The sequence below is a fragment of the Herpailurus yagouaroundi genome, unplaced genomic scaffold (genome assembly GCF_014898765.1).
Source record: "Herpailurus yagouaroundi ecotype Mexico unplaced genomic scaffold, PumYag 28, whole genome shotgun sequence".
Classification (NCBI taxonomy): domain Eukaryota; kingdom Metazoa; phylum Chordata; class Mammalia; order Carnivora; family Felidae; genus Herpailurus; species Herpailurus yagouaroundi.
Window position 1 is genome coordinate 165,679,533 of NW_024412376.1, and position 17,906 is coordinate 165,697,438.

At 62.9% G+C, this 17,906-nt stretch overlaps 1 protein-coding gene and 1 long non-coding RNA gene across 2 annotated transcripts in view; both read left to right on the forward strand.

Annotated features, from left to right (window-relative positions):
- Window positions 1–6,674, forward strand: part of SH3TC1 (SH3 domain and tetratricopeptide repeats 1) — a 47,571-nt gene extending 40,897 nt beyond the window's left edge. Inside the window, 5 exon segments of the mRNA XM_040495310.1 lie at window positions 16–203; window positions 1,012–1,293; window positions 1,957–2,107; window positions 2,906–3,102; window positions 5,444–6,674. Of these exon segments, the coding sequence (XP_040351244.1) occupies window positions 16–203; window positions 1,012–1,293; window positions 1,957–2,107; window positions 2,906–3,102; window positions 5,444–5,701 (1,076 nt within the window). The 3' untranslated portion in view covers window positions 5,702–6,674.
- Window positions 6,675–10,934: 4,260 nt separating this feature from the next.
- Window positions 10,935–16,357, forward strand: LOC121038900 (uncharacterized). Its single transcript, XR_005794559.1, has 3 exons — window positions 10,935–11,768; window positions 14,134–15,769; window positions 16,076–16,357. It is a non-coding gene; the product is annotated as an uncharacterized LOC121038900 (long non-coding RNA).
- Window positions 16,358–17,906: the final 1,549 nt, after the last annotated feature.

Consider the following 17,906-nt stretch of genomic DNA (forward strand, 5'->3'; position numbering starts at 1 on the left):
TCCCTGTATTCCCAGCCCTGGACTGCCACCCGTGGACCCCCAGCCCTGGGCCCCCACCACTGAACCCCCAGCCCTGGATTCCCAGCCCTGGACCGCCACCCCTGGACGCCCCAGCCCTAGACCCCCATCTCTGTATTCCCAGCCCTGGACCCCCACTGCCCGGCATCTTCCACAACAATCCGAGCCCTCCCAAGGGGCCAGAGGCGTGTGCCCCTCACCACAGCCACCACCGTGTTGGTACACAGCAAGCGCTCAATAAATGTGCAAATGACGCATCCACCGCGTTGGCACACAGAAGAATTTTCTTCAGTGGCAAATGGCGTGCCTCCTTAAAAAACCCACTTATCACAGAAGCTCCGTTTCCAGTTGTGTTCCAAGCTTGACATGACTTGGAATAGATTGAGAGGCTCGTGAGGCCAATGAGTGTTTTCACTTTTGAGCGCTTGCTGTGTACTTCCCTGGGCCATGGGCCGAGGGTCCCGGGGCTCACCGCTGACGGGGCAGGCGCCTCGGGGCTGCGGGCAGAGCTGCGGGCAGGGGTGCGGTTGTGCACAGAGGGGCCGGGAGGGCGAGCTCCGGTCGGTTTGGGGTGCAGGGTGCGTGGGGCCAGTGCCCAACTGGGAAGAGGGCTTCCTGGCAGTAGGGGATTCACAGGGGCAGAGGCCAAAGGTTCATGGGACTGTAGAAGGTTCTGGATTGCCGGCAGGGCTAGGCCACTCTTGTCCACTCAGCTGGTGTTGGTTGAGCACCTATTATGGGCCAGGCACCGTGCTGGGCCCCAGATGCAGCAGAGAAGCAGCAGTCTTAGTCGTCTGCTCGGAGAGACAGGCAGGTGTTGCTAAGGGCCACGGAGGGACACAGTGGAGGGGACCCCAGCGGAGAGAATGCCGGGGTCCGGGTGTGACCGCCGGGACCCGGAGGCCACCTCGGAGCTGGCTCCCAAACTCCTCAGCAGCCCGCACTTGTGGACCCCCGGCGCCCTAGCTGGACGGGCCTCCCCATGGGACGTAGTGGGAAGTGATGTCCCCAGCTGCACAGGGACTCAACAAGGCCAGTCCCTCTGGAGGGAGAGGAAAGAGTCACCCGGAGCACGTGTTGTGGGTCCTCGGGGTTGCCTCGAGGGTCTGGGGGAGCCCTGTGGGTCTCACGAGAGCTCCTGCACGCCCGCAGGTGGCCCAGAACGCAGCCCTGTACACGGGGGACCCCAGCCTGGGGCTGGAGCTGTTTGAGGCGGCTGGGGACATCTTCTTCAACGGGACCTGGGAGCGGGAGAAAGCCGTGTCCTTCTACCGGGTGAGCCGGGCGGTGAGGGTGGGCCTCAGGGGTGGGGGCGCCTTCCATGGGAGTTTGGGGGGGCCGGCGGAGGCCTCCTGCCAGGAGGGAGGACTGCCCCACGCACCCGCTTACTTGCTTGGTGGTTTCGCCTGGGATGATCTTGTCCCCCACCCTCACCTGGGAGGGACAGAGAAAGGAGAGGCCGTTTGAGGGACGGAGGCAGCTTTAGGCTTACAGCACCTCAAACCTCAGGGAGGCCAGTCCTGTTCCACTTCGCAGATGAGGAAACTGAGGCTCAGAGAGGCACAGGGGTGTATCACGGGACACACAGCCCCGGGGCCCAGGTCTGCGTGTGCCTGCGCGCCCAGCTCATGGCCTGCGGCTCAGCCCTGGGGAACAGAGAAACGTGTGTGTTTAGACCGCGGGGTCGGGCCCTCCTGGTCAGGCTCTCACCGTCCGGGGACGGGCTGGTCCCAGGCTGCTGAGACAGATGGGCTGCAGGCCACATCCCAGCTTGCTGGTGGCTCAGTGCCCTGGGGCTGCCAGGACCTCTCTGAGCCGAACAGAGATACAGCGGGATGATGGGGAGGACGCTCCCAGCGTGCGGTCGGGGCTCTGAGGGGGTGCTGGTCCCGGGCCGGCCGCCGCGGGTGAGGCCTGACCCACCCGCCCGTGTGGCAGGATCGGGCGCTGCCCTTGGCCTCCACCACAGGGAACCAGGAGGCCGAGCTGCGTCTGTGCAACAAGCTGGTGGCACTGCTGGCCGAGCTGGACGCGCCCCGGGAGGGCCTGGAGTTCGCCCACATGGCCCTGGCGCTCAGCATCACCCTGGGTAAGCCCTGCGCCCCGGCCCCGGCGGGGGAGACCTGGAGGGCGGGCGCAGAAGGGCCGAGGCGTGGAACCCGGCCCGCGTGCGGGGCTGCTTCCGTCTGCAAGCCGCCTCCTCCGTGCAGGCGGGCTGGGATGCCCCGGGGGACACCTCGCACTCACGGGGTGGCTGGGCTTTCTTGGCCAGCTGACCACCAAGGCCGGCCACCATGCCCCGCGGTCTGGACACCCCGGCTTGTCACCAGCCCCGGCACGCGCCTGTCTGCGTGCCGTCCCTTACCCTTGTTCCTCGCCACACTCAGCCAGCCCCGCTGTCACCTGGCTGGCGAGATCCCCTCACTGCCGGGCACCTCGTGTCCCAGCACCTAACTGTGCTGCTCCCAGCCACCTGTCTTCCCCTCGGAGACAGGACTGGGTGTGCAGACCCCACAGTGCTCGCCTGGAAGGGGGACGATCTGGAGACATCCGGAGGGCGTGGGGTGGGGGGCGGGGAGCAGCAGCTCATACACCAGGAAGGGTGAGCGTCGTGTGTGCGGGTGGACCGAGCCCCGGGGTTTGCGACTGCCTGACTTTGGGGCTCCCCGTCACCCCTTCCAGGCGCCACAGGCAGGTACAGAGCAGGCCCCATGGGCAGGTCCACCTTCCTGAGGTGGACAGCGAGCCTGCAACATCAGGCCCATTGTGCAGATGGGAAGAGTGAGTCTCGGGACAGGAAGCGGCTGGCTTGGGGGCCGGAGCTGGCCTGTGCCCGCCGCCACCCGCAGCCGTAGCCTCACGCGTGCCCCCTCCCCTGCGACCTTAGGGGACCGGCTGAACGAGAGAGTGGCCTACCACCGGCTAGCCGCCCTGCACCACCGCCTGGGCCACGGCGAGCTGGCAGAGCATTTCTACCTCAAGGCCCTGTCACTCTGCAGCTCGCCCCTGCAGTTCGCCGAGGAGACGCTGTACTACGTGAAAGTGTACCTGGTGCTCGGTGACATCATCTTCTACGACCTGAAGGTGGGCGCGGGGGGGGGGGGGTGTGCGGCGGGGCCCGGGCGCGTCGGGAGCCCTTGCTCCCACGTGGAGGGGGACCACACACGGGCCCCGGGGCCCCGGCGTCTCCGGGCCTGGCTCTGCGGCACAGGCAAGGTCAGCAGACGCCGTCGGAGCTCCCCCAGCCCGTGGGGGCGGCTGACGTGTGAACGGACCCTGGGAGCCACTGGGTCAGAGCAGACACGGCCGTGTAGTCGGGGGAGCCTCCCGGGCACGGTAACGGCAAAGCCGAGTCGTGACGGTCAAGCAGGAGTGAGCCGCCGAGGCGGTAGGACGGGGACAGGACGTTCCGGGGGCAGGGACGAGTCACTAGAGACCCACCAGAGACCCAGGTTGTAGGGTGCTACCCAGATCCCGGCACCTCCTCCTGGAAGCTGACCACTGTGGGCAGAGCGACTCCTTCCTAGAATCCCGAGTCCCCTTTAATCCTCATGTCCCCCGGGGGTTTGTAGCAGGGACACCACTCCGGGCAGTTCCTGCCCTGTGGGGGCTGGAGGCGCTGGAGCTGGGACCTCACAGACCAGAACCCAGAGATGTCTCTCCATCACTCGCCTGCACAGGCAGAGGCCCCCATCACCCCACCCGGGGCCTAGCGTCATCCCTGCGCGGTGTCCCTGCTCCGTGCCGGCTGAAGGGCGGGTGCCCCAGCCCAGGGGCCGACTTCTCCCTCCCCCTCCCCACTGAATGGCCCCTCGGGGCTGGGGTGGCGCCAGAAGACCCCCACCCAGTTGGTAGCCCCCAACCCCCTTCCCCGGGGCAGCCTTGGCTGTGCACCGGTGACACCTGGTGGTCACAAGTGGTCACTACAGCCTCCTGTGTCCGCTGGGTGGTTCTTGGGGAGCCTGTCGGCCGGGGCAGCGGGGGTGGGGGGGTACTGCAACGTAGCCTCACTACCTTCCAGTCTGTGTGACCCAGGCTCTGTGTGGTTGGTTCTGCCTGCGAAAGCTTTACTGTTCTAGAAGAGTGGAGCCCCCTGGAGGCAGGGCATAGGCTGAGGGCCAGGCACGGTCAGTTGACCAGAGTAGGATTAGCAGAGCTCCATGGGGCTCCAGTGCCCGGGATCCTAGAACCCACGAGCCTCTGACCCTGCGACCCGCATACGTGTCTATATCCCAGGCTGGGCTCTGGGCCGGGCCCTCCCCTGTGTCGGGGCCACGGAGCCTGGCGGTGGGGCAGGACTGTGGCCAGCCTCACCTGAGCTCTTACACCCAGAGCCCTCTGTCATCTGCAATACATGCCCCTGACCCCTGGCCCATCCGAGGGGGGGGCCTGACCCGGGTCCCGTGTGACTGATTCCTAAGCAGCTCTGTACAAGAGGGGGAAACGGGCTGGGAGGCAAAAAAGGTGTCCAAGATGGGGGTCGGGGCCGGGCCGGGGGCAGCTGCAGGCCCAGAGGTAGCTGATCTGACGCCCAGGCCCTGGGGACGGGGACCTTATCTCTCCACGGGGCAGGGCTGCAGCTGAGAAGCCCAGGTCCCTGAGCCCAAGAGGCTGGGACCAGGCAGCTCGCCAGCCGCACCATGGCCACTCTGTCGACAGCACGTCTGTCCTCACCGTGACGACGGCTTGGAAATTCCATCAGGGGCCACGGGCCGACTTCACACCGTCAGCCACGTGGCCAGGAGGGCAAGAGATTCCTCCGAGCCCCCTTTACGGGACAGGCCTGGGCAAGCGCCGCTCTAGAGGTTGGGGGGCCATGGGCATCTTTGCCAATGGTCTCCCTGAATCGAGGTCATCTGTACACGGGGCCTCAGGGACGAAAGAACAAGGCTGGAACGGGACAGATTTGGGCGTGAATCCTGTTTGCCGCCCGCTGGCTGTTCCAGGCACAGGTGTGCACGTCCACACGCACACACATGCACACACATGCATACGGATACACAACTCCCAACCACCCACTTTGGTCAGCTCTTTAGTGAGGCTGTCCCCTCCTCCAGGCAGCCCTCCAAGTCCACCTCAGGCTGACTCAGGTGCCACCTGGGGCTGCCACCGGCCGCCGGTCACCCCTGTGGTCGACGTGGCCCCAGAGTCAGCCGTGGCTCCCGCCCTGCACGGGGTCCAGTGCCCGGTAGGGGCTCGGGAGTGTTTGTTGAACCGCTCTGCGTACCTGCTTTTATGCTCTCTCTGTGTGGGGGCAGGGAGGAGCCAGGGCTGCTGAACTGGGGCTTGTCCCAGTTAGAGTGGTCCGTCGGGAGGGACTGGGTGGAGGTGATGGGGGGGCCGGGCACGGAGCAGCCTCTGGGGACACAGGCCGGCCAGCCCCTGCCTGCAGCCAGGGGGCGTGTTAATGTCGGGCCTCCTTCAGGACCCCTTCGACGCGGCGGGGTACTACCAGCTGGCCTTGGCAGCGGCCGTGGACCTCGGCAACAAGAAGGCCCAGATGAAGATCTACACGCGCCTGGCCACCATCTACCACAACTTCCTCCTGGACCGCGAGAAGTCCCTCTTCTTCTACCAGAAGGCCAGGACCTTCGCCACCGAGCTCAACATCCGCAGAGTCAACCTGGCCCCGGGGCGGTGCTGGGGGCGGGCACCCTGGCTGGCCCCCGGCCCCTCGCCCTGAGCTCCCCTGTCCTCGCCTCTCCTAGTGTCTCTGGGAGGCTCATTTTCTGGGAAACAGAGGCAGGACCGTAGGGGTCTGATAGCAATAAACGATTTTGCGGCAGCCTGCCAAAGCCCGCAAGGCCCCCTCCCCTGGCCTACCGCCTGGGGAGCGTCCAGGGACCAAGCCCCGTCCCCGGGGGCCCGCCCTGCTGCTGTGAGCTGGAAGGACTGAGTCGGACCGACCCGGGCCAGGTCCCCCTGCCAGCCCCGCGCGGTGTGGCCTCAGGCAAATCACGCCCCTCGCACCCATTTCCTGGCCTGTCAGAGCGGAAGGCGGTGGTGGGGTCCCCTGGGCATCTTCCCCCTTCCCCGTGCCCTCACCGTGTGTCAGGCTCTGTGCTCTGCCTTTAACCCTCACGCCGACCTCACCGGGCCCGCACCGTCGGGTCTGTCATTGTCTGCATTTCCGGCCGAGGCACAGAGAGGGTAGGTGCCCTGCCCGCCGTCACACAGCAGGTAGGTGGGGCAGAGCCGTAACCACTGTACCACCAGCCCGCCTGCCTCGGGGGGATGTGTCAGCATCAGGACCCAGGGGCGCGTCCTGGAAGAAGGTGTTAGCACGTCATTGCGCCTCTGCCCCTTCCTGCGTCCCGAAGGCGAGCGAGGGGAACGCGGCCCACACGCTCCGTCACCTGAGAGTCCTCTGGCCCAGCCCGGCCGGTCCCACCTGCACCCGCCAGCCAGCCAGGCCGGGAGGGGGGTGGCCTCCAGCCCTGTGCGGAATGTGCTGCTGTGAGTGCGTCTAGGGGCTCGTCTGGGCCCCCACGTGCCAGGAACCCTCCACTTACAGCCAGGGAAACTGAGGCTCAGAGAGGCCGTGGGCGTCCCAAGTGGTTCTCACCCGCACGGCACTGTTCCGATCTCTTTTTCTTTAATTTATTTTGTCAAACAAGGTGACATTCACGTAAGATAAAATGAACCATTGAAAGTGACCGACTCAGAGGCGTTTGTGCAGGTAGATGTGGTCCAGCCGCCCGCCTGTGCCTGGTCCGGATACATTTTTGTCTCCCCACAGACACCGCCCACGTCACTTCTTGTTCCCCCTCCTCCACGACCCTCCTTTAGCAGAAGGGGAAACTGAGGCCGGCAGGGGCTCTCCACTATCCTTCCTGCCTCTGCCGCTGGGGTCTGGGGGATTCCCCCCCCCCCCCTCCTGCCCGGCTCAGAGGCGGCCTGCAGGCCCCGCCCCGGCCTCTCCCACCAGGGGGCAGCAGAGAGCCTTCCAGAAGCGGGCGCAGAAGCCGGGGAAGCTTCTAACTTTGACCCCAAACTGGCTTCTCGCGGTCGCTGGGAGGGGAACATGGGAGGAGACCGCGCTGTAATTGAAAACAGGACGACCTGACGACCCGCGCTGGGCCTGCAGCCTCCCCGTGTCGGGTCGGACTGTTGGGCAGGTCACTCGGGGGCCACCACCTGCCTCAGAACCCGCGCCTTCCCTGACCTCCAGCTGTGGCCCTCACCCCTCCCGCCCGGGGTTCCCAGCGCCCCACCCCTGCCCGCTGGGACCTCCCCGTTGCCCTGGGGCAGCAGGCCTGGTGGCCCCGAGGGCACGTTCTGTCGTTCAACTCCTGGGTTCCACCCCCAGCCCCCCACTCAGAGGCTGGGGATTTGGGGTGAGTTCATTGGAGCCCCAGTTTTGGTCGAAAGTAAAACGAGACCGATGGCCCCCGTACGGGGGTCGAGGGAGGACTCACGGAGCCGAGGGCTCGGTGCCGGACCCCGGGCTAAGAGTTGCCTGCTTCCTTCTGATGATGCACCACGGGATGCGCTCCAACAACCACAGGCTCCGGAACTCTGAACCAAAGGCTGAGTCACTGGTCGAGTCTCTTCGCATCTCAGACCCTCAGTCTCTTCTTCATCTGTCACCAAAACCAAACCTACCGCAAGGTCCTGAGGAAGAAGAGAGAGCACGTGCCAGGCACAGAGCTGGGCGGCCAGTGCCTCGTTTTCGGCCAGAGCAAGGAGGGGGCGGGCAGCGGGGGGGCCCTTCAGAGACCAGGGCCCCAGGCGGTAACCCCGGAGCCCCTCTTGGAGCAGAGCGCGTGTGAGACGGGCACGTGCCTGGCACCCGTGCGCCGACTGGGCACGCAGCCCAGGAGCCCCGCTGCCCCAGCCGTAGAAGGAGGCGTCTCCACCGGGCCCGTTTGGGGACCCGCGTGCGGGATCACCAGCTGCTGCAGGCCGTGCTCAGGGCTGAGCCACGTGGGGATGATGAGGGGGGACAAATGGCCCCTCCTCCAGGAGGAGCCCCCGGGCCAGGGATAAAACCACTCCTTGCCAGGGGTCCCTGGAGACTCCCATCCACCTCCCCAAACAGAGAGGGAAGGCAACCCCCCCAGGGTCACACAGCCCCACTTCCTAACTTCAGGGTCCCGGACGTCCCCACCCCGGCTTGGCCGTCTCTGCCTCCGTGGAGACCACCTCTTTCTGGGCACCGGGTTCTTACGAGGGACAAATGTTGACCCAAGCGTAGGCGGGCTCTGGCTTTGGATCGGGAAACTGAAGCTGAGAGAGGGATAGCGACCGTCCCAAGGACACACAGCATCCGTCATCCTCTTCGTCACCGTGGAGCGACGGCAGCCCCATCACCTGCGAACAGGGAGCGGGCGGGAGCTGCGGGCGGTGGGCGTGCCTGGTGTGAGGCTGGGCGCTCTCCCAGGCCGGGTCTCTGGCGACGGGAGGGGCCCCCCTCAGGGAGACCTGGACCCCCGGCTGCAGAGGGCCCTCCCTCGCCAAGGAGAGGTGTCCCGGCGGCCCTGACACTGTGCTGGGGACAAGAAGGTCTGCGTGGCCCGTGGTCGCAGCTGCGTTTGGGGGGGGTCAGCCCGAGCTTCCCGGGCCGCGTGCACCTGGCCTGGGAGGGGGTCTGTTGGCCACCGGCTGCACGGGTCGGGGAACCTGTCTGTCGGCCACGGGGCGGGGGGTCTGTGCGAGCCCAGGCTTTGCTTCTCTCCGCGCCTGTGTGACCCGGAACGCCCGGCAAAGGCACGTGTGCTGATGGGCCTTGCCCTCCGCGAGCCTCAGCTTCCTGTACGCGAAGGACAAGAGAAGTTCCGTGCCAAGGTGTTAGGAGGGTTGACGGCTGCTTTCGAAACACTGGTGCCCTAACAAACGGGGGCTTATTGGGGTCACCACGGCCGACGTGACAAGGTGAAAGAGGACAGGGTGTGCTTTCCCCCAGACAGAAAGCAACCCCCTTCCCTGAGTGAGCTGCAGCCAGGGGGTTTCACTCCTAGAAGTAGGTTATGTTCCATGGAAAACGTGAAGTGGGTTGCAGATGTAATTATGTCTCATCAGTGGACGGGGTTACTCAAACAGGAGAGTATCCCGGTGGGCCTGACCTAACCAGGCGATCCCTCTAACAGAGGGTCCAGCCTTCCCTGCAAGGAGTAGATCTAAGCTGCTCTCCTTGTGGCCCTGAGAAAGCAAACAGCCACGGTGTGAACTTCCCGTAGAGGGGCCACATGCAAGGAGCTCTGGGGTCCCCTGCGGCTGCCCTCGAGCACGGGGACCTCAGTCCTGCAACCACAAGGAACTGAGTTCTGCCAACAACCATGTGGTTTGGGAGGGGTCCCCGATCCTCAGCTCAAATCACGGCCCCCGCGGACACCTTGACTGCAGCTGGCTGAGACCCTGAGCAGAGAGCTGGGCCCAGCTCCTGACCCCCAGAAAGTGTGAAGCAGCAAATGCGTGTCGTTTTCAGCCGAGAAGTTCATGATCATTTGCTACGAGGCTCGGATAACACACACCAAGGCCAAAGGCCAGGCGGCCCTGCAGCCTGACCCCACCTTGCAGGGGCCGCGTTCAGCCTCGCCGCTGGCTGTCCTCCCCAGCTCCGTCCCCGCCTGTGCACCTGTGCGCCCACCTGTCCGTGCTCTCCGGGCTCCACTCGTCCACGTGTGAGGCCTGGGCCTGGCTCCCGCACTTGCAGTTAAGGAAGGAGAGACAGGGAGGGCCGGGCGTCGGGACCCCGGGCTCTCAGCCGCCCTCCGCACGGCTGCGGGACCCAGACAGTCTGGGTCCCCCTGAGCAGAGGGCGATCTTCCGGGTGGGCCTGCGCCCCTGGACACAAGGGACGGTGCGGGGCCTTGCTGTCGCCCCGGGGCAGCCGTTTCCAGCTGCGAGCACGGCCCTCGTCCACCCTCGCCTGTGCACCTCCAGCCAGAACCGAAAGCATTTCACAACCTCTGTGGCTTTGGGCCGGGTTTGCATGGCGTCCCGGGGAAGAGGGAACACGGGGCCGGGGTGTCTCCGGGAAACAGGGGCGTCCTTCCCAGAACACGCAGGGTGGGCTCCGTGTCTGTGACGGCTCTGGTGCGCCTGTCTGCAGGGCGGGGGAACCTCTCTGGAGACCCATCAATTTGGGGAAGTGGTGAGGCCAGGGGAGGGCTGGGCGGGGTTTTCAGAGAAGGGCAAGGGAGGGACCCCGGAGCCACTCGACGGATGCAGGAAGGCATTCTGCGTCCTCCCAGCCCCCCCGGAGATAAACACCCTCAGCAAGTGAGACCCGCCCCAGCTCACGAAGGCTTTCTCCCCTCCGTGGAGCCTGAACGGGTTCCGTGTGGGCCCAAGGGGGGCCGGGTGGTGCCCCCCCACTTCTAGTCCACCTGGTCCTAAAGGTCACAGAAAACCATCAAACCAAGGAAAATAAAGGAGTGGGGGCCACCCGGGGGGCTCAGTCGGTTAAGCGTCCAGCTCGTGACTTCGGCTCAGGTTGTGGTCTCATTGTTCGTGAGTTTGAGCCCCACAGTGGGCTCTCTGCTCCTCCCCGATTTCTACTCTCTCTTTCAAAAATAAGTAAACTTAAAAAAAATTGAATGGTTTTATTTATTTTTTAAGAGAGAGAGAGAGAGACAGAGAGAGAGGGAGACACAGAATCCGAAGCGGGCTCCAGGCTCTGAGCTGTCGGCACAGAGCCCGACGCGGGGCTCGAACCCACGGACCGCGAGAGCGTGACCTGAGCCCGGGTCGGATGCTTAACAACCGACTGAGCCACGCAGGTGACCCTAAATAACCATTTTTAAGAAGTGATAAGTCATCCTGCATGAAAAGACATCACGGACATGGTGGTAAGACAAGACACAGACTTGGAGAAGACACCTGCATGTGTCCCGAGCTGGGGTAACTCTGTGCATGTGTGTGTGTGTGTGTGTGTGTGTGTGTGTTTATTACATGTGATACGAACAGCATACATATGCACGTGTATACAATGTAACCACACACACACACACACACACACAGGGTGGACCGTTTTAAATAAAGGGGCAAATGCCACAGCAGACGTGCACACACAGTCCCCAGCCAGCCTCACGCAGGCGCCCCGGGAGACGTCCAGGTTCGTGCCGAAGCACCCTTTGTGTCGGCAGACGTGATAGGAGGTCGGGTACCGTCTTCCCTGCAGAGACGGCGTCTCCTCCCCCCTGAGCGGCTCTGGCCGGTGCACATGAGCGTGCAGGACGCAGGCAGAGGCTTGGAAAGCGTGGCTGCACGCTCGGGGCTCGGCTGCTTACCGCGGGCCGGGAGCCCCGAGGCCTCCGCGTAGCCAGCCGAGCCCCCTGGCGAACACGAGGCCGCCGGCAGGAGAAACAACGTGCCCCCGACGACCGCCATCCTGATTCGACTCACGTGAGGTTTGCCACCTTGAGGCTGATTCCCGCGGAGGGGACCCTCCCAGCCTGGCCAATCCCGGGGGCCCACCCGAGGTCACTGAAGGCAGCTCTGGGAGCAGACGCCGCTGTCCGGCTGTCCTGAGCCTGTAGCAGCCTCCCCGGCACCCCTCACCCCTTCTCCCCTCCCCCGTGCCGGCCCCACTCGGCAGCCCTCGACATCGGGTGGGTTTTGTTTTTAATTCCGGGAGGGCTGGGCTCGTAGGGCTCAGAGCAAAGTCTGGAGGCCATCAAGCGGGCAAGAGACCCGGAGGAAGTGTGGACGCGCACGACGGAGGGCAAGCGGCCAGTCTGAAAAGGCTGCACGCCGTGTGGCCGACCATCCACGGGACATTCCGGAACAGGCAGGACGGCGGGACGGTAAGGTCAGCGGTGGCGGGGGGCTGGGGGCCGGGGAGGGCAGAACAGGTCGGAGCCCAGGGGTGTTGAGGGCAGTGGGCCGCGCCGGGCGAGACCATAACGGCGGGTCTGCCTGCCATCACACGCGTGTCCGAGCCCGCGGAAGGCACACGCCGGGAGGGACCTTGACGTGAACTGGGGGCTGCGTACCCACGCGGGTTCACCAATTTAACAAAAGGACGCTCTCGTGGGGGCGCTGGGAGTGGGGGAGGCTCTGGGCCAAGCGGGGGGGACTTTGACTACAAAGGGCCCCTTCTGCCGTGGGGCCCCCGAACTCCCTTAGGGAATCAGATCGGGGTGGCGCGAAGAACGTTATCCGACGCGGCTCCAGCAACAGAGCGACTCTGGCTGAGGGCGACGGCCTGTCAGACCCCCCGGCGTGGAGGCCGTGGACGTGTTGAGAGTCCTCTGGGGGTCACCCGGCTGGCAGCCCCCTTAAGGAGGGTGTGAGCGAGGGCCGGCAGGATGGGACACCCCGCCCCCAGCACCAGACCCCGCGGCCAGCAGGGGCGTCCAGGGCTGGGGGTGTCTCCTCGGCAGCTGAGCCAACCGTTACCCCTGAGAACTGAGGGCAAGGGGAGGAACATCCCCAGTTGGCCAAGTTCCCATCCTAACGTGGCCACACTTAAAACCAAAGTGAGGGGCGCCTGGGGGGCTCAGTTGGTGAAGCATCTGACTTCAGCTCACGTCGTGATCTCACGGTATGTGAGTTTGAGCCCCACCTCGGGCTCTCTGCTGTCCTACTGGAGATCCTCTGTGCCCCCTCTGTCCCCCCCTGTTCCCCCCTCTGTCCCCCCCCGTCCCCTGCTGCACACTCTGACTCAAAAATGAGTAAACAGTAAAAATACATACATAAATAAAACCAAAGTGATTGGGTCCCTACGAATGGAGAGAACACAGTCTCTGCAATCACTGGGGCCCGACTTTCTCGTCATTTGGCCCGAGGTGGAGACCCGGCGTTGGAATTTTTGAAAGTCCAGAGTCCAGCGGGCAGCCTTGGGGACCACCGAGGGACTGAGTCTCCGCTCGTCCGACCCTTCCCGCTGCCCAGGTTTCCGGCGCTGGTGGGCTTGGTCCCGGCACGTCCCTCTCTTCCGTGGGCTGCGTGGGTCCTTTGGGGGAAGGGGCAGGGGTGAGGGAAACGCGGCAGGTGGACGTAGGGGTCTGGACTGTGAGTCAGTATTTCAAGATTTTTTTTAACTTCATATTCATTTGTTCAAGGGTAAGAGTGCGTTAGCTTCCTGTGGCGGCTGTAACACATGCGGGGGGGGGGGGGCTTAAAACGACAGAAATTACCCTCTCACCGTCTGGGGGCAGACTCTGAAATGGGGGAGTCGGATGGGGCTCCTCCCTCCGGGGGCCCTGGGGACAACGGCTTCCTGCCCTTTCCGGCTTCGGGGGCTGGGCTGCCGCACCGCTGGGCCGGTGGCTGTGTCTCTGGAACCTTCCAGGGTGCATCCTGGAAACCTCCCCCATCACCCCCCCCGCCCCCTGTGTGCGCTCACACTCTGCTCCCCCCACCCCCGAGAAGGATGCTTGCGAACCCAGGTCGGACCCACCAGCTAATCCGGGATAACCCCCCTCTTCATATCCTTCACGTAAACTCATCTCCAAACTCCTTGTTTTGCCGTATGAGGTCACGTTCACACGATCCAAGGTTAGGACGTGGACATTTCTGGGGGGGGTCGTCTTCCTGCCGCTCCCACCTGTCCAGGGCCATTCGCCCCCCCTCCATTGCCCCATAGAGGGCAGTGAGGGAGGTGGGGCTGTGGGTGTAATGTCAGATAGACCCCTGGCTGTGGGCCCCTCACCAAACACAGACGGAGGCGGGCAGGGGGCGCCGGTCTCCTCCATACCAGCCGCCCGAGTCCCCCCGAGGGAGGGACAGGGGAAAGCCTGTCCTGGAGCCTGGGAAGGAGACCGGAGACCGGCTTCCTGGCAGTGGTGGGTCCCGGGGAAGGTTGGTCCGTGTGAGCGCGGCTGGCCCTGTGGGAGGCAGGAGCCCAGGCGGAAGCTGGCGGTTTCCTCCGGGGAAGCCGGCGGCTCAGGGCCTCCACGGTGTGTGTGATCCTGTCTCCCCCCCGAGGGCTCCTTTGTTCTGGGTCTGGGGTCTGGATTCTGAGAGCTGGGTTTCCTTTCCTTTGGGAGGGGTGAGGGGAGGACCCGCCCCCATCACCTGTGTCTGTTTTGACACTTTGCTTAGTCACTAACGGCTCATTTCTTTCACGTTCATGAGGGCCGCGGGCCTTGCGGCTGGGGGACAGAAGCGGCACCGGGAATGGGGGGGGGTGTCGAGAAATTAACAGCAAGTGCTATTTGCCTACAGGCTGAAAATCTGGCTCGGGAGCCTGGAAAGAGCCTGAGGACAGGGAACGGGTTGAATAGTGTCCCCCCAAATCACGTCCACCTGGAGCCTGGGGTGGTGGCAAAGCTCTGAGCCCAGGAGTCCGTGCCCCGCGGCCGCTCACCAGCTCCGTGATTTGGGCAAGTTTCATGCTCTCCCTGGGCCTCAGTTTCCACATCTGTACAATGGAGGCGGCTGCTTCCCGGCCCGGCCAAGCTCTGCTCCTCTGCGGTGACAGATGGGAAAGTGAGTGTTTTCCCCTGAGGTTGTTGGTGGACCTGACCTTCCGCCTTCCGGGCGCCGGAGGTCAGTCCTGAGCTCTGAGCATCCCAGACACCCGCCGGCCACCAGCTGGAGGCGGCCAGCCCCCCTCCCCCCTCCGGAAACAACCCCAGGACCGCAAGTCTGGGAAGAACCCTCCTCCTGGCCCTGGGAATGGCCCTGGGGACCAGGCCTGTCTGCTGGAGAAGACAGTGACCGGCCTATAAACACTGACACGCACCCAGACGGAGCAACGTTCCCACAACACCTGCCCACACCGCTCGAACTCACACGATGTGCACACAGGTGTGTGCGTGCACATCCATGCCTACATGGCACACGCGCACACCCGCACACACGTGTGCACGCACACGAACACGGCTCCAAAGTAACTCTCGACCGTCGTACCCTCAGTACGTGTCTGTGTAGAGAAAGGCAGTCATTAAAGGAAAAATCAGCCCGAGTCCCGCCTCCGAGAGGCACAGTTTGGAGAATCTGCTTCCAGACCCGGATAGGAGGGACGAGTAGGCACATACCCTTTCTGATTTTTACAAAAAGGCATCATAAGGCCCTTCCGTGTATATTGTCGTCTCTTTCACCCCGGGGACACCCTCTTCACGAAGCATGAAGCTTTCGTGCCCCGTGTGGCACACTTCTTTGAGCAACGGCCGTGTGGCCTCCGAGGTGATCCCAGCGCTCGGCGGACTGAAAGGGCCGTGGGGAGAAACACCCACAGCTAAGCGCTATGTGAAGCCTTCTTCCTCAGGAGAGGTCCTGGGAGCCCTGGAGCCCGGCGGCGAGCAGCTCTCTCTGCAGGGGAGTCTGTCCCTGTCTGTGCATCTGGCTCTCCCCGCCCCACCCTGAAAGAGCGAGCCTAGGGCTGGGGTGAGCGGGCAGGGACCTTGCCCTGAAGCCTCACTCGGTTTGGTACGAGAGACCACGCGGCTGTCCTCGCACGGGGACACCCTGAATCACTTCTGCTTGTCACCGGGCTGCAAAGGGCAGCTTTGCTGGAGAGCAGCCCCAGGGGGCCGCGTTCACGGAAACGTGGCCTTATAACACCCTCCTTCCAGTGGACTCCGTGGCCGCAGTGAACACAGAACAAGGCTCTGGGCACCTGGCACGGTTGAGACCCTCCCGGTGCAACACCACCCAGGACACAGCTACGTGCCCGGGAGCAGGTGCCCAGGGAGGGCTGGGGAGGCTGGGCGTGGGTGAGAAACACTGGCATCAGACCTACCCTGGGCACTAGCCTGCCCGGTGACCCCAGAATGGGTGTTTCCCTGCCTGGGGTCCCGAGTACAACCGTGTGGGTGGAGGACAGGACCTTGAGCCGGGCCTTAAGGGACAGGGGCAGGTGGAAGGAAGGCGGCCGTGCAGAAGGACAGTGTGGGCACAGGCCTGAGGTGGGGACCGAGAAGGGGTCGCATGGGATGGCCGAGGCTGACCTTGGCTAGAGCACCGTCCTGTTAAAGGAGCTGTGATGTCTTTTTAATTGTAGTGAAATATATTTAAGATAAAATGTACCTTTGAACCATTTTTAGGTATACAGTTTGGCAGCATTAAGTGCATTCATAACGCGCAACCACCAGCATCTCCAGAGCGTGGTCACCTCCCCTGTGCACTCTGGACACTCGCCCCTCGTCAGATGTGCCCCCAGCAGGTGCATGTGTCGGTCGCCTGTTCCCTCTGTTGACCGATTATGTCCTTGACATACAAGGGGTTTCGTTTTGACAGAGGCCTGTGCCCTTGGTGTCCTATCCAAGAAACAGTCACCAAATTCAACGTCATGAAGCTTTTCTCTAATTTTTCTCCCAAGAGTTTTATTGTCTTATTGTTACGTTTAGGTCTTTGATCCACGTTGAGCGAATGTTTGGATACGGTGTGAGGTAGGGGTCCAGCCTCACTCTTTTGCATAAGGATGTAAAAAGGCTTGTTAAATTTCTTTTATTTTTTAAGTGTGTTTATTTATTTTGAGAGGGACAGAGAGAGCAGGGGAGGGCCAGAAAGAGGGGGGGAGAGAGAGATTCCCAAGCAGGCTCTGTGCTGTCAGCATGCAGCCCAATGCAGGGCTCAAACCGACGAACCTCGAGATCATGACCTGAGCCGAAATCAAGAGTCAGATGCTCAACTGACTGAGCCTCCCAGGCACCCAGAGAAGGATTTCTTAAAAGGAAATTTAATATATATATATGCTGCTTACCGAAGCAGTTAAGAAACATTTCTTGTGTACAAAAGTACTCAAAAAGAACATTCCAACCACAGACCATGTACAGAGAAGTGACAACTTCAAACATTTCCTCCTGTAAAAACTGTGTGTGTGTGTGTGTGTGTGTGTGTGTGTTGTAATATCGCAATCATATAACACGCAGAATTTCCAAACCTTCTCTCCTCCCACCGTATCTGGGAGGCGGAGGCTCCCACTTTCCCTCACACCTCCCGAGCTCTGTGTCCTGCAGTCCCGGCCCCCGGCCCCACGAGCCCACAGGGATCCCATGCTCTTCCCTCCACACCAATCCCTTCCTGCATCTTAACATAACCTGATGTTTCAGGCCAAGACACGCTATTGGTTTTTGCTCTTTTCTTAGTTTTCTCTCTGCCGCTCTTTAGAGCAAAACTGCAGGTAAACATCGTCCCTTCCCTCTGCCCCCTCCACCCCCCTCCCAGCTCTCAGACCCCCAACAAGGCTGTCTGGTCAGCGGCCAGCAACCAGACCTCCTCCAAGCAGTCCAGAGCACTCCAAACATCCCCTCGCCTCAGGGCCTTTGCACAGGCCCTCCCTGCTGCCTGCAGCCCTCCTCTCCACAAACCTGCAGGATCCCCCTTCCTTCACCTCCTTCCCGTCGGGGCTGAGTGTCCCCCTCCCGGGGAGGCCTTCCCGGCTGCCTCAGCTGGCTTATGTTTCCCAGAGCGGTCACACCACCAGACACGTGTTACGCTTACTCGTTCGTTGTCCGCCTGCTCCGTTTGACCTCAGCCCCGCACAGCAGGGACTCTGTCCACTGACCTAAGACCGGCCCCTGCCCGCTGTCCTCTGCAATGTTTACTATTTGCCGAATGAACGCGTGACAGATACAACTTTGCCTTTAGGACTAAATTTGGCACTTGTCGTTTTGGGACTGATGTGTCATTACCTCCCTGACTCTGCGGTTAAACCACCTTCAGAAGCTGCTTCCAGTCCTTTTATGCCGCATGCTACGAACTGCCAGGCACATGACTCCACTCACCTCTGAGGCATTAGCTCATCTGGGGACGGTCTTTCGCAGCGAGAGTACATGGGCGTACCTTTCCCAGCCCTCAAAGATCTAAAGCACCGGTATGTTTCCTTCACTGGAGGAACTTGATTGGAATGAAATTTGGGGGGGAGGGCAGACCTTTTCCTCAAAATTCTACACATTGTCCCATTGCCGCCTGAGATTTAGAACCACTGAGCCCGGTGTGCAGAGCCCTGGTGTGCAAAGCCCCCTGAGACTTAGAAACACTGAGCCTGGTGT